General features: G+C 50.5%; 2 protein-coding genes across 3 annotated transcripts; one reads left to right on the plus strand and one right to left on the minus strand.

Moving 5' to 3' along the window:
* Positions 1-809: 809 nt before the first annotated feature.
* On the minus strand, positions 810-6,496 carry impdh2 (IMP (inosine 5'-monophosphate) dehydrogenase 2). Of its 2 annotated transcripts, XM_066697589.1 has the most exons (16): positions 6,415-6,496; positions 6,172-6,285; positions 5,754-5,802; positions 5,136-5,237; positions 4,937-5,011; positions 4,551-4,757; positions 4,344-4,431; positions 3,905-4,104; positions 3,652-3,742; positions 3,453-3,548; positions 3,040-3,111; positions 2,223-2,366; positions 1,936-2,080; positions 1,680-1,823; positions 1,344-1,427; positions 810-1,252 (listed from the first exon to the last, which is right to left on the minus strand). In XM_066697589.1, exons 1-16 carry the CDS (start codon positions 6,441-6,443, stop codon positions 1,231-1,233), a joined length of 1,662 nt encoding a protein of 553 aa, XP_066553686.1. In that variant the 5' UTR covers positions 6,444-6,496; the 3' UTR covers positions 810-1,230. The 2 variants fall into 2 exon arrangements, with proteins under 2 accessions (XP_066553686.1, XP_066553687.1); XM_066697590.1 differs by lacking the exon at positions 3,040-3,111.
* Positions 6,497-8,586: 2,090 nt separating this feature from the next.
* LOC136746705 (uncharacterized) lies at positions 8,587-12,934 on the plus strand. The gene is made up of 5 exons (XM_066699367.1): positions 8,587-8,715; positions 10,278-10,492; positions 10,892-11,018; positions 11,574-11,743; positions 12,151-12,934. Exons 1-5 carry the CDS (start codon positions 8,587-8,589, stop codon positions 12,488-12,490), a joined length of 981 nt encoding a protein of 326 aa, XP_066555464.1. The 3' UTR covers positions 12,491-12,934.
* Positions 12,935-13,243: the final 309 nt, after the last annotated feature.

Here is a 13,243-nt window from a genome sequence, read left to right on the forward strand (position 1 = left end):
ATGATGCTGTACATTACTGATCCTTCAACATCCATCCCAGTAATGATGAAGCGTCTAAAAGACGTCAGAGAAATATCGGGCTGTAAAGTTAATGAAACAAAACTGGAAGCGATGATGTCGTGTCAGCGGCCCCTTAAATGAGAATTTATCTTCAATTGGTCTTGGATATCTGACATTACCATCACCCCGTCTACTCCAGAACTCGGGCGAACTACCCAAAACTTATCAATCGCATAAAAGCAGACCCGGGCAGATGGGACCTTCCACCTCCCTCTTTATTCGGTGGAAGAGAAACGGTGAGAATGAACATATTGCCTAGGCCCTGGACTTTAATTTTTATTTTGTACAATATAATAGTTACTTTGGATGTACATACCTTGGAGAGAATAAATAGTTAAGCTGCACACTCCAGATATAATCAGAAATAAACTAAGGTTGCCAGCAATAGTACCTAGGGCAACTAAAACGGCAAGAGATGAAGGATTCCTGCCCGTGAAGTTGGAAACTGGATATCAGAGGCGGGCTAAGGAGGGTTTGGTCACAATATCCCGAAGAACTACGATCACTCCAACACATGAGGTTCGCGTCACCAGCCACTGATTTCATTGGGTTGTCAAGTTAATGTCTCGGCAGGACAAATCTATCTGGAACAGGAGGAAACTGAGAGACAAGCGTCTACCGCTGAGGTACCGTCGACTGAGAGCTGCTCACCCGTCCACACAACTGTGACTGGGAGCCTCTCGCTCAACAGACAGACTCTGCGACACGAATACAGAAGACGGGGAGGAATGAAGACACGGCACAGGAGCTGACTGAAAATACAGCGAGTGTTTTATTGTCACTTAAATCTCTACTTCTCTTTCACTTTTTTTTTTTTTTTTACGTCAGTTAGGAATTCAAGGCTGGACTTGGTTGCGCTGCCACTCGGACACGCACACGCCTCCCTGTGGGACACGCACACCAAACACACGCACTGCAAAAACACCATTTTATTTTAACCATCACCCCCTCCCTCTCTCTCTGTCTCTTGGTGACGGCTGGACTGGGAGGTCCTGGGAAGACTGGACTGGAAACAGGAAATGGCGGCAGCAGGAGGAGGGAGAGGGAGTAGTGTTTGGCAATTGAGGGAGCGGGGGGGGGGTAATTGTGCAAATATACCCCCCCACCCCCCAACGTACACACATGCACGCACACACAGTCTAATCCCCCTCCCAAGACGTGGACAGAGATTTAGAACAGTCGCTTTTCGTAGCTGAGGGAGGGAGAGAGAGATGAGTTAATATTACTGCAGGTTTTCATTTAATCCTATAGATAATAACAATAAAGGCTGGGGGGGGACTGACCTGTGCAGGCTGTGGACGCCTCCCTCCACCTGAGCCGAGGCCGTCCTCTTCTCGAACTTCAGGTCCCCCGAGTACATCATCGCCCTGGGGGGAGAGGGGGTCAATGCACCGCTCTGTGGAAGAGTCTTCGTGTAGCGAGCCCGTCTGTCCCGGGTCGTGCAGTTGTGACTACGGACCCGTCAGTGCCCTGGGTTGAGTCCGTCTGACAGCTTGTGTCAGTCAGTCAGAGTGTATGTGTGTGAGTGTGTGTTAGTCAGTCAGGGCGTATGTGTGTGAGTGTGTCTGACAGTCAGGCTGTGTGTGTGTTTGTTTGTCCCCCTGTGTCCCGTTACTGACCTGAGCTGTGTGAGGCTCTTGGCCCCGATGTCCTGACAGGAGTGCTGGACGCCGGCCAGCAGGTACGGCACGAACTTGTGTATCGACCCCTTGTCCTGCACGGCCCCCGACACGCCCTGGGCCACCTTGATCTTATCACACTCACTGACAGAGAGGGCAGAGTCAGAGTGGCGGCACAGCGGACAAGCAATACACTGATGAGGGGGAGCGAGGGGGAGAGAGAGAGAGAGCGGGAGGCCCGAGGGACGGGCGGTACCTGAAGTAGCGGGTCTGCGAGCCCAGGTTCTTGTCCATGGCGTCCAGCGAGCCCATGCCTCGGTACTTCTTCAGACGGATCCCGTCGGAGAAGAAATACTCGCCTGGAGCCTCGGAGGTGGCGGCCAAGAGAGAGCCCATCATCACTGTGAGAGAGAGGGAAATCACTACATTGTACCACTCAACACCTTCCTATTCAAACTGTGTGTGTGTGATTTTTGGGTTTTTCACACGCGTGGCAATTGTGCCCGAGTGAGTGTGGCGTTGGCGCGGTGTTGGCAGACCCACCGGTGGAGGCACCCAGGGCCAGGGCCTTGGCGATGTGGCCCACAGTCTGGATGCCGCCGTCCGCGATCACGGGCACGCCGAAGCGCCGCGCATACTCCGACACCTTGTACACCGCCGTGGCCTGGGGCCGCCCGCACGCCAGCACTGAGGAGGGAGACGAGCGGAGTCTTAGAGCTAACGCAGGCACGAAGACCAGATACACACACTGACAGACACACACACTGACCAACACACACTGACACATAGCTCCACGCCAGCACACACACTCCCCATCTGCAGTGCCGCTCTCCATGCAGTGTCATGTGACAGGGAGACAGCTGGATGTCCCCTCCCGTCCCATCCCTGCTGTCCAGGAAATACGAGGTTTGATAGACAGCCAAGGGGGCAGGACAGGCAGGGTAGGAAAGAGGCAGTGGGAGGAGCCAGCGGAGACAGACGTGTTAGTGGGAGGAGCTGCAGTGTGATTGACAGTTCTTGGACAAGGTGATAGAGTGATGGACAATTTGGATGGGTGGGTCAAAGAGGGATTGACAGGTCACAGTGATTGACAGGTTAGTGGGAGGGACATGTACTGATTGACAAGTGACTCATGACGACACATTAGTGGGGAGGGCCATGCCGAATGATTGACAGGTTAGTGGGAGGGACAAGCATCCATAACCTCAAAACCCCAGGCCAGCTACTTCTACTATGGGAGGAGGGCAAAAAGGCAGAGCCATCAACCAATCAGTGCAGCAGGCCGGGTGAGTGGCGGGCACAGTGTGGGAGCCGAGCCAATGGGAGCCCTGCGCAGGGGTCGACAGGAGGAGGGACTTACTGGAGTATCCTGTTACAGTGGACGGGGTTTTGGGGCTGTGGAGCTTTATGTCAGGAGGGACAGACAGGGGCGCTAGAGAGAGAGACAGAGAGGCAGGCAGTGAGAGAGTACGAGAGGGAGGGAAACAGAAGAGAGAGAGCGAGCGGAAAGGCGCTTCTTCCTCAGACACCGCAGGGCTGACAAGTTCTGATTGGTCAACTCAGGTAAACACTGACACACAGGAATGTAATTGGTTGGTTGAGGCTGACTGTTGGGGGGGAGTGGGTAATGCCAGAGTGAGGGCCTGGTAGAGATAGAGGGGTCTTGATTGATTGAGAGAGAAAAGGGAGGGCCCCGATTGGTGTTCAGTGAAAAGGGAGGGCCCCGACTGGTAGAGTGTGAGAGGGGATGGCCTCTGATGGGTGCACACTCACCTTCCTGTGTGATGCAGATGGAGCCACTGCCCATGCCCACACGCAGAGCATCCGCCCCGGCGTCGATCAGGTTCTTCGCCTGCGCTGCCGTCACCACTGGGGGGCGACAGAGAGAAGCGATGCATGAGGAGAGGGAGGAAGGGAGGAAGACACAGGGAGGAAGGGAGGAAGACACAGGGAGGGGGCATTCGTCACTGACCGTTGCCCCCGATGACCTGCACCTGAGGGTGCTTCTCCTTGACGTGTCTGATCATCTCAATCTGGAAGATGGAGTTACCCTGAGAGGAGTCCTGTGGGGCGGGGGAGAGAGAGAGTGGAAGAGATAGATAAAAAATAAAATAAAATGAGAAACTAGACAGATCAAGACCAGGCAAGACTTGTTCGTTCGTTCGATCGTTCGTCCCCCTCCCTCCCTCCCTCCCTCCCTCTCCACTCTCCTCCCCCTCTCTCACCAGCACCACCACATCCACGCCGGCCTGAGCGAGCAGGTCCAGCCGGTAGCGATCGTCCCGGTGCGTACCAATGGCCGCGCCACACAGCAGCTGCTTGCGCGGGTCCTTGGAGGCCAGGGGGAAGTCCCGATTCTTCTTCAGGTCAGTCCGGGCGATGATGGACACCAGGCAGCCCTCGCCGTTCACAATGGGCAGCTTTCCTGAGACAGAGAGAGAGAGATTGAGTGACACAGAGGAGAAAGGAGATGGGATAGGAGGGAGGGAAGAGAGAGGGAGAGGAGGATGGTGAAGGGGGTGGTAGGGTAAGAGACAGGAGGCAGCAGTGTCAAAAAGGAAGAGAATATTATCAGGCTGTGGTGGGAGGACAATAGCGTATCTCCTTCCTCCACCCCTCTTCTGGGTTTCTCCCTCCCTCCCTCCATCGCTCTCTCTCTCTCACCCTTCTTGCTCCTCTGTAGAATCTCATTGGCTTCCTTCAGAGTGACTCCAGCGGGGGCCACAACCAGGTCCTCCAGCTTCGTCATCACCTGAGAGAGAGAGGGAAAGAGAGGGAGAGCGCATATATTTTTCCTTTGCTTTCCCCCCCTGCAAACCCGAGCCCCAGGCCACACCCCGGATCACGGCCCGGCCCCCCAGGCCCACCCACCTCGCTGAGCAGCAGGTCGTGCTCCTCCTCTTTCAGGAAGTCGATGTCGCGGGAGGAGATGATGCCCACGAGCCGCCCACCCATCTGCCCGCTGTCCGTGATGGGGATGCCACAGAAGCCGTGGCGCGCCTTGGCCTCAAACACGTCACGCACACGCTCCTGCGGGCTCATCACCACGGGGTCCGTGATGAAGCCCTGCTCGTACCGCTACGGAGGGAGGGAGGGAGAGAGGGAGTGCAACTCTTTCTATTAGGCAGGGCTCTTTCACTGACACGGGAGCAGCAGCTACGGTACGCAGCACAGAGAGAGAGCGAGAAAGTGAGGGAGAGAAAAAAAAGTTATACATGAGAGGAGAGAGGGAGAGGAAGAGAAATGGCTCCTCTTACCTTGACCTTGCGAACCTCGTTGGCCTGAAACTCGGGGGTACAGTTGTGATGAATAAACCCGATCCCACCCGTGAGCTGAAAGAGAGGGAGGAGATTCTTAACCAAATTAAATCTCAACAACACTGGCACACACTCAGAGACGCGCACACAGGCGTGCTCACACACGTGCACTCACTGGCCCTGCCCCCTCCACACTTACTGCCATGGCAATGGCCATTCCAGACTCCGTGACCGTATCCATGGGCGACGACACCAGAGGAGTCTTCAGGGTGATCTGCCTGGTCAGAGCCGAGGTCAGGTCCTGCACCAACACACACAGCTGTCAGGACACACACTCACAGGGCTGTTAGGACAGACACTCACACTTACACACTCAGGGCCGTCAGGGACAGACAGCCACTCTCACACACACACAGGGCTGGCTGGTCACACAGCACAGCACATCACCTGCCATAAACATACACAGAGCATGTTGACACAATACACAGTGTACCGTACATGACACAGGTATACACAGCCCAGAGGAGTAACACAGCAGGGCATTATGCGGGCACACAGTCTGTATTGTACAGACACACTGCACTGGACAGAGTGGACATGTGCCCAGAGACACAGCGCAGGGATATTAATACACACTCACTCACTGGCAATATGATCCCGCACTATAAATACAGACCCACGCACTCGGGACAGACAGACAGACAGACACACTGCCCCAAGCTAGTGGACGGCATGCATTAGCACAGCAGTAACTGCCTAATTAATGAATTAACCAAATTACAACATTAAAATAAATATTCATCACTCCGACACTCACCACTTGGTCGGCGGTGAAGTCGATGTACCCTGGCAGGATCAGAAAGTCACTGCAACACAATGAGTACTGCAGTTACTACAGTAGTGATAGTAAAAACACAGTGCATCAATAATAACTAGTAACACACAGACACCTGCTGCTGCTACACGATCATGACGACACGGCGGCAGCAGAGACATGCGCAGAGACGTGCGCCGTAGACAGCACAGCCTTACTACTGCGGCCAGTGACAGCACGGCCAGCGCCGCCGCCACAACAGTAACAACCGCAACAACCGCAATAACAACAACAGCAACAACAACCACAACCGCAACAACAGTAACAACAACAACCACAGCAACAACCGCAACAACCACAACAACAATAACAACAACAGCAACAACAACCACCACCACAACAGCAGTGCGTGTCACGGTACTTGTACGTCAGCCCGTCCCCGCCGTTGAACAGCTGCTGGCCGCTCAGTCCGTCGTCCGGCACGTATCCGGTGCCGCCGCTGATCAGGTAGTCCGCCATCGCACCGGTACCGGCACTGCGGTCACAACATTAACACTATTAATCAACAGCCGGAGAGAGCAGCGCAGACGCGGCACAGTGCGCACTGAGGCCGGGCCCCTGCCTCTCGGTGTGTGTGTGCAGCGCGGTGTGTGCGGGTCCATACCTCTCCACACGTGTGTACTGAAAGGCCATCCCAACTGCTTCCGCCGCTATTTATAGACACGGCTGACCCCGGCCCCGCTCCCGGGACGCCTACGTCACTTCCTCCCGGCGGTGTAGGCTCTAACCTGCTGTACCTCCGCTCGCCGCCAGAGGGCGGTGTGGCGGTGGACGCGGTGGCGGGGTCTCAGGTGCGAGGAGCTCCTCCACCCAGGCCGGTCAACACCCCCTGGACAGGGACAGGGAGACTCCCTTCTGCAGGGTAACAATACATCAGTCATTGCTCTTTCTTCCACTCCTATACACCCTCGGCCCCATACTTCGCCGCCGACCCCTCAGCCCCCCAGCTCAGCAGCCCAGTCTCACCCCGATCCCCCTGCCTCCCCTCCTCCTTCACCATTGCACACTGCTGCCCCCAGCCCTTCATCATACATGGCACGATTTATACAGATTAGTCATGTATGTAACCCGTTAACCCGCGCAGAAGGCATGAAAGGTAACACACCTCTGTGAAGTTAATTCCTTATTCCGTATTCTTTATTTTTAGTAAGTAATGATTAATTATGTTTATATTCGTCACTGTTACTCAGTATGTAAGTAATGGATACTTATTTCATATTCTTGTTTTCAGTTTCCAAAAAATAAGTAATGGTTACTCAGGCTATAGTTACTCAGTTACTCAGGCTATAACTTATTTCTGTTTCAGGTCTTCGAAATATAAGTAATGGTTATTTATTAAGTTTCTTGTTGGTTACTTTTTCTGTTTGCCTGTTTTTTTAATTAAATAAAATGGGATAAATGGGATAAAGCATGAATGGGAATGAAGGTCGGGATGAGGATCTTGTCGTGTGTTGTGTCTGATGCTGTGCTGGTGTGTTTTTCAAGGTTTGTCTGTGATGTGCACTCTGTTGTGTCATAGACCCCTGGTGCTTTTTATAACTGTTACTCTGTATTGGTTTGCATTGCATTTATAATAAAAAAATAAAATCTCTGATTGTGTGCGTCTCGTTGGTTGTGCTTGGACCAGGAGTGAAGCGTGATTGGGATTGTCCTGCCCCGCACTTTAGTTTATAACTCAGTACATCCATCATAAGTAGGGAACAGTTCTCATTACTTGTTTTCATCAATAAAATAGCAATAGGCAATACTATACAAAGTACAAGTTTGCTAAAAAATAAGTAATCAAACCTTATTTCTGTGTCCTGGTTCCAATAATCCAGAAAAAGTACCAACAAGAAACGTAAATATAAGTAACCATTACTTATTTTTCGAAAAATCAGAAATAAGGAATAAGCCCAATACTTATTTTTTGGAAACCGTGGTTCATAAATAAGAAATAAGGAAGCATTACTTATTGTGTTGGAAAACTAAAAACAGGAATACGAAATAAATGTCCATTACTAATTTATTGTAAAACAGGGACAAATTGTTACATCCCCATGTTGACAGATTCACAGAGGTCGCTATTTTCTTATTGTGGTCCTTTCCAAGTCTTTTTATGTTTCCCAAAAAATAAAATGTGAAAACCATAACAAGAAATAAAATAACAAGAAATTGAAAAGTAATATACATTTCTAGAAAAATAAGGAATACGAAATAAGTAACCATTACCAATTCATATCAAAATGTAAGTAGCTTCTTTATTTTCAATTGGCAAAATGTGAATGATTTATATTTAAACTGCCTGTAAGTGGATGCAAACAATCTACCTTTTTAATGTAACACAGCATGCACAGTTGGCCGAAAAGTAATGTACAATGCTCCTTCGACTGCGCATGCGCAATCCGTCAGGGGATGCCAAATATGTCACCACACCGGCCTAGCACTAGTAGTAGTTATGCAGCATTATCAGGGTCATATTTAATGCACACATTAATCAATTCGTAAAATAATTGATCAATTCATAAATTAGTTAATTCGTTTATTTCGCTGTTATTGACGCACTTCTTTCTAAAGGTTGTCAATCACCCGAAGGGGCGGGGTTAGTGATTGACAAGCACTGAACGGAAGTGCGTCTGCCAAATTAAATTGACAGATCACCTGGCAAACAGCGAAATACATTTACGAATTGAAAAATTCATTTACGAATTAAAGATTGCAGTCTTTAATATTGTGGATGTGTAGGATCTGAGCAATTAGCAATAAGTGTAGTTCATTAGGCAGCAGTCACGCTGCCATGACCCCACGACCCGGCTACAGCCTCAGCCTCTTTCCTGCAGTGCTGTCCGGGAAGGAGCACCCCGGCCCCCTGCCACGACGCCCCCCGACGTCAAGCTGCTGCCGGCCGTGCGGGACGTGTCCCCCCGTACGTCTCCACACGGCAGTTACAACCGTCTCCCTGTTTTAATACACGAGAACATGTCCTTCATTTCAGGTTCAAGACAGTGTTTTTGCCGTTTGCTACTAACTTTGTTGTATTTTGTTGGCTTAAGATGGACGTCGCTGTGATATAGGGGAGTGACACGATATAGGGGAGTGACACACTGTGATATAGGGGAGTGACACGATATAGGGGAGTGACACGATATAGGGGAGTGACACTGTGATATAGGGGAGTGACACGATATAGGGGAGTGACACACTGTGATATAGGGGAGTGACACGATATAGGGGAGTGACACGATATAGGGGAGTGACACTGTGATATAGGGGAGTGACACGATATAGGGGAGTGACACACTGTGATATAGGGGAGTGACACGATATAGGGGAGTGACACACTGTGATATAGGGGAGTGACACGATATAGGGGAGTGACACACTGTGATATAGGGGAGTGACACGATATAGGGGAGTGACACACTGTGATATAGGGGAGTGACACGATATACGGGAGTGACACACTGTGATATAGGGGAGTGACACACTGTGATATAGGGGAGTGACACACTGTGATATAGGGGAGTGACACGCTGTGATATAGGGGAGTGACACGATATAGGGGAGTGACACACTGTGATATAGGGGAGTGACACGATATAGGGGAGTGACACACTGTGATATAGGGGAGTGACACGATATACGGGAGTGACACACTGTGATATAGGGGAGTGACACACTGTGATATAGGGGAGTGACACGATATAGGGGAGTGACACACTGTGATATAGGGGAGTGACACGGTATAGGGGAGTGACACACTGTGATATAGGGGAGTGACACGATATAGGGGAGTGACACACTGTGATATAGGGGAGTGACACGATATACGGGAGTGACACACTGTGATATAGGGGAGTGACACGATATACGGGAGTGACACACTGTGATATAGGGGAGTGACACGCTGTGATATAGGGGAGTGACACGATATAGGGGAGTGACACACTGTGATATAGGGGAGTGACACGATATAGGGGAGTGACACACTGTGATATAGGGGAGTGACACGATATAGGGGAGTGACACACTGTGATATAGGGGAGTGACACGATATAGGGGAGTGACACGATATAGGGGAGTGACACACTGTGATATAGGGGAGTGACACACTGTGATATAGGGGAGTGACACACTGTGATATAGGGGAGTGGCACACTGTGATATAGGGGAGTGACACACTGTGATATAGGGGAGTGACACACTGTGATATAGGGGAGTGACACACTGTGATATAGGGGAGTGACACACTGTGATATAGGGGAGTGACACACTGTGATATAGGGGAGTGGCACACTGTGATATAGGGGAGTGACACACTGTGATATAGGGGAGTGACACACTGTGATATAGGGGAGTGACACACTGTGATATAGGGGAGTGACACACTGTGATATAGGGGAGTGACAGATTGGTGGGGTAAGAATGGTGTGTGTGTGTGTGTGTTAAATCTGTGGGCAGTATCCGCAGTGTCCTGTGTCTCTGCAGCTTCCTGAGGGCTGGAAGCAGACTCTGCCCGCTGAGCAGCTGCAGTGGGTCTCCAGGGCCCTGTGCACTAGGAGCAGGTCTGGGAAACTGGAGCTGACCTCGGACCTGTGTCTGTGGTGGTTCCCTCCCCAGCCCTGCCCGGTGTATCGGCAGCCCCCGGCCTCTCCCAGCCTGCACTTCACTCGGCCGCTGTTCCTGTGGATGCCCCAGTGCATGTGGGCTATGATGCTTATATGTATTGATGTAAAGTAATTTGTTACGCTATGTTAAGCGCTGTGATTTTTATGAGGGCGCTCTGACGCGCAGAGCTCCCCCTGTGGGGTCAGGGGTCAGGGGTCAGCTGGCAGATCAGCAGCAGTGGGTGGTGGGCGTCCACTTACTATAAATGACAGCCCAACGCCACAGAGGGGCTTCTTTTTCCTCCCTGTCCCTCTCTCCCCCCACGCCCCCGGTCCCCACAAAAACACTGTGTGATGAGTTTCCTCTTTTGGGGGACAGGCTGTCAGTGATTCGCAGAACTTTGTGAGTGTGTGTGTGTGTGTGTACTTTTATAGCAAACATCCCATGTTATATGCATAAATCAACTTCTAAAATCGCAGCACTGTACCCCACAGAGGACACTGCGACTCTCACTGCCTATCCATGTCTGCCATGCTGTGTGCCACGCTCTGTGTGCTGATGCTCATCTGGGCCCCTGTGGCCCCGGGTCCCTCTGCACCGTGGAAGAGGGACACAGGGCAGGTAAGGGAGTGGAGGCAGATGTGGGGTGAGAGTCGGGGAGATGGGGAGACAGGACACTGACTGAGACAGAGTCAGAGGGAGATGAGAGGGTGAAAGACAGATACGGAGACAGAAATGGACAGAGGGAGACTGAAAGAGAGAGAGAGGGTGATGGAGTGAGAGAGAGATGAATATAGAGACATTATCTCTGTGATTGAATGTGTCTGTTGCTGCTGTTGTTATCGCCGCTGTTTTGCTGCTTGGACACAACAGGTGATTTTAGATGTTGTCGTGCCAAAAGAATTTGAATACACGAGAGAGAGGGAGAGGCAGAGAAAGAGGTGTTTCTTTAAACAACTGAAAAACAAAGACAAACAATCAAATAAATAAATAAATCAATGAATTAATGAATTAAATACATATATAAATGAGTTTGGGAAGTGCAGTGGGTGAAAGTGAGAGACCTGTACTCTCAGAGTTGAACTTTGTCCTAGTGTGTGTGTGTGTGTCTCTGCATGTATGCGTGTGTCTGCGTGTGTGCATGTGCATGTGTATGTGTGTGTGTCGCCCCAGCAGAGCAGCAACAGTGACGTCGATATCTACAGTTTCCATATCGACTCTCGGGTGTCGAGCCGCTACGCACACACCGTGATCACCAGCCGTGTGGCCAACTGCGCCGACCAGAGCAGGGAGGTGCTGTTCGAAGTGGAGCTGCCCAAGAACGCCTTCATCAGCAACTTCAGCATGTGGGCCTCTCCGTCCCCGTCCCGCTCACGCACAGAGGCTGTATTTGAAACCACATACTACAATACTACACGCACTACATACCAACATTCCAGTAGTGTGCAGTATGCATACTGGACACAGTATATGAATTTGTAGTGTTGTAAAAGTACCTGGATGGCTACATTCGCCAAAATCTGATAGGAATTTAAAGCTCTTTTATCAGAATAAGTAATGCACAAATATACTACAATATACTATACTATAGTATACAACACTGTACTATACTATACTGTACTGTATTATAGTGTACTTAACTATACTGTACTGCACTACACTGTAGTTTACTATACTTCACTGCACTGTACTGTACTGCTCTGCACTGTAATATACTGTTCTGTACTGTACTGTGTTGTCTGTGTGTTGGCAGGACGGTGGGGGGCAAGACCTACGTGGGTGAGGTGAAGGAGAAAGGTGGCAAGACAGCAGTACGACAAGGCAATGTCCCGCGGAGAGACCGCCGGCCTGGTCAGGTGAGACAACGAGACAGAGAGTATTTGTATTTAGGCACCAGGATCAACATCATCACCAAGAAGATGAGAGCACAATACCTGGAGCGCTGGCACACAGAAACTGAACAGCAGCACAAACTGCAGTGTTACCGCTCTCTACAGAGGGACTTCAGGCTGGCACTGTACCTGGTGAGAGTGAAGGACCCCAAACAGAGACAAACCCTGAGCCAGTACAGACTCAGTGCCCACAGCCTGTAAATAGAAACAGGGCGACACAGGCAGACCTGGAAGCCCAGAGAGGAGAGACTGTGTGGACAGTGTGCGCAGGGGGAGGTGGAGGACGAGACGCACTTCCTGCTGCACTGAACCAAATACTCCACAGCCAGGGACACACGCCTCCCGAAACTCTCAGCCCAGGTCACAGGATCCAAGAGCTCAGTGATGAAGGCAAAATAAAAATCCTGTTAGGAGAGGATGAGCATACAGCAGAGCTGGCTGCTGACTATGTGCTTACCTGCCACCAACTGAGAGAGACATTGTAAAAGACACCGTATACTATTTATACATATATAATACCAATTCATGACGAATTGTTTTATAAATGTTGTGTTCGATGTATATTAATGTATGTAAGGCCTGTAAACTTGTGTGTATTGTATGTATACAGTGTTATTGCCCACTGCACTGGTCTATGTTTTGCAAGTGGAGCCCCCTGTACTTGCTTTGACAAAACGGGTGTAACCTTGTCATGCCAATAAAGCTCTTCTTGAATTTGAATTTGAAAGAGAGAGAGACAGAGTGAGTATTTGTATTTTTAACAGTACCACCCAAAACAGCCCCAGCAAGAAATTGTGAATAAAAAAAACAAACAAAAAAAACATTAATTGTGCGTCTCTCTGCCGGTGTGCCTGTATGTCTCTCTGTCTGTGTGTCTGTGCGTCTCTCTGCCGGTGTGCCTGTATGTCTCTCTGTCTGTGTGTCTGTGTGTCTGTGTGTCTCTCTGTCTGTGTG

This window comes from Amia ocellicauda, chromosome 3, assembly GCF_036373705.1.
Source record: "Amia ocellicauda isolate fAmiCal2 chromosome 3, fAmiCal2.hap1, whole genome shotgun sequence".
Taxonomy (NCBI): domain Eukaryota; kingdom Metazoa; phylum Chordata; class Actinopteri; order Amiiformes; family Amiidae; genus Amia; species Amia ocellicauda.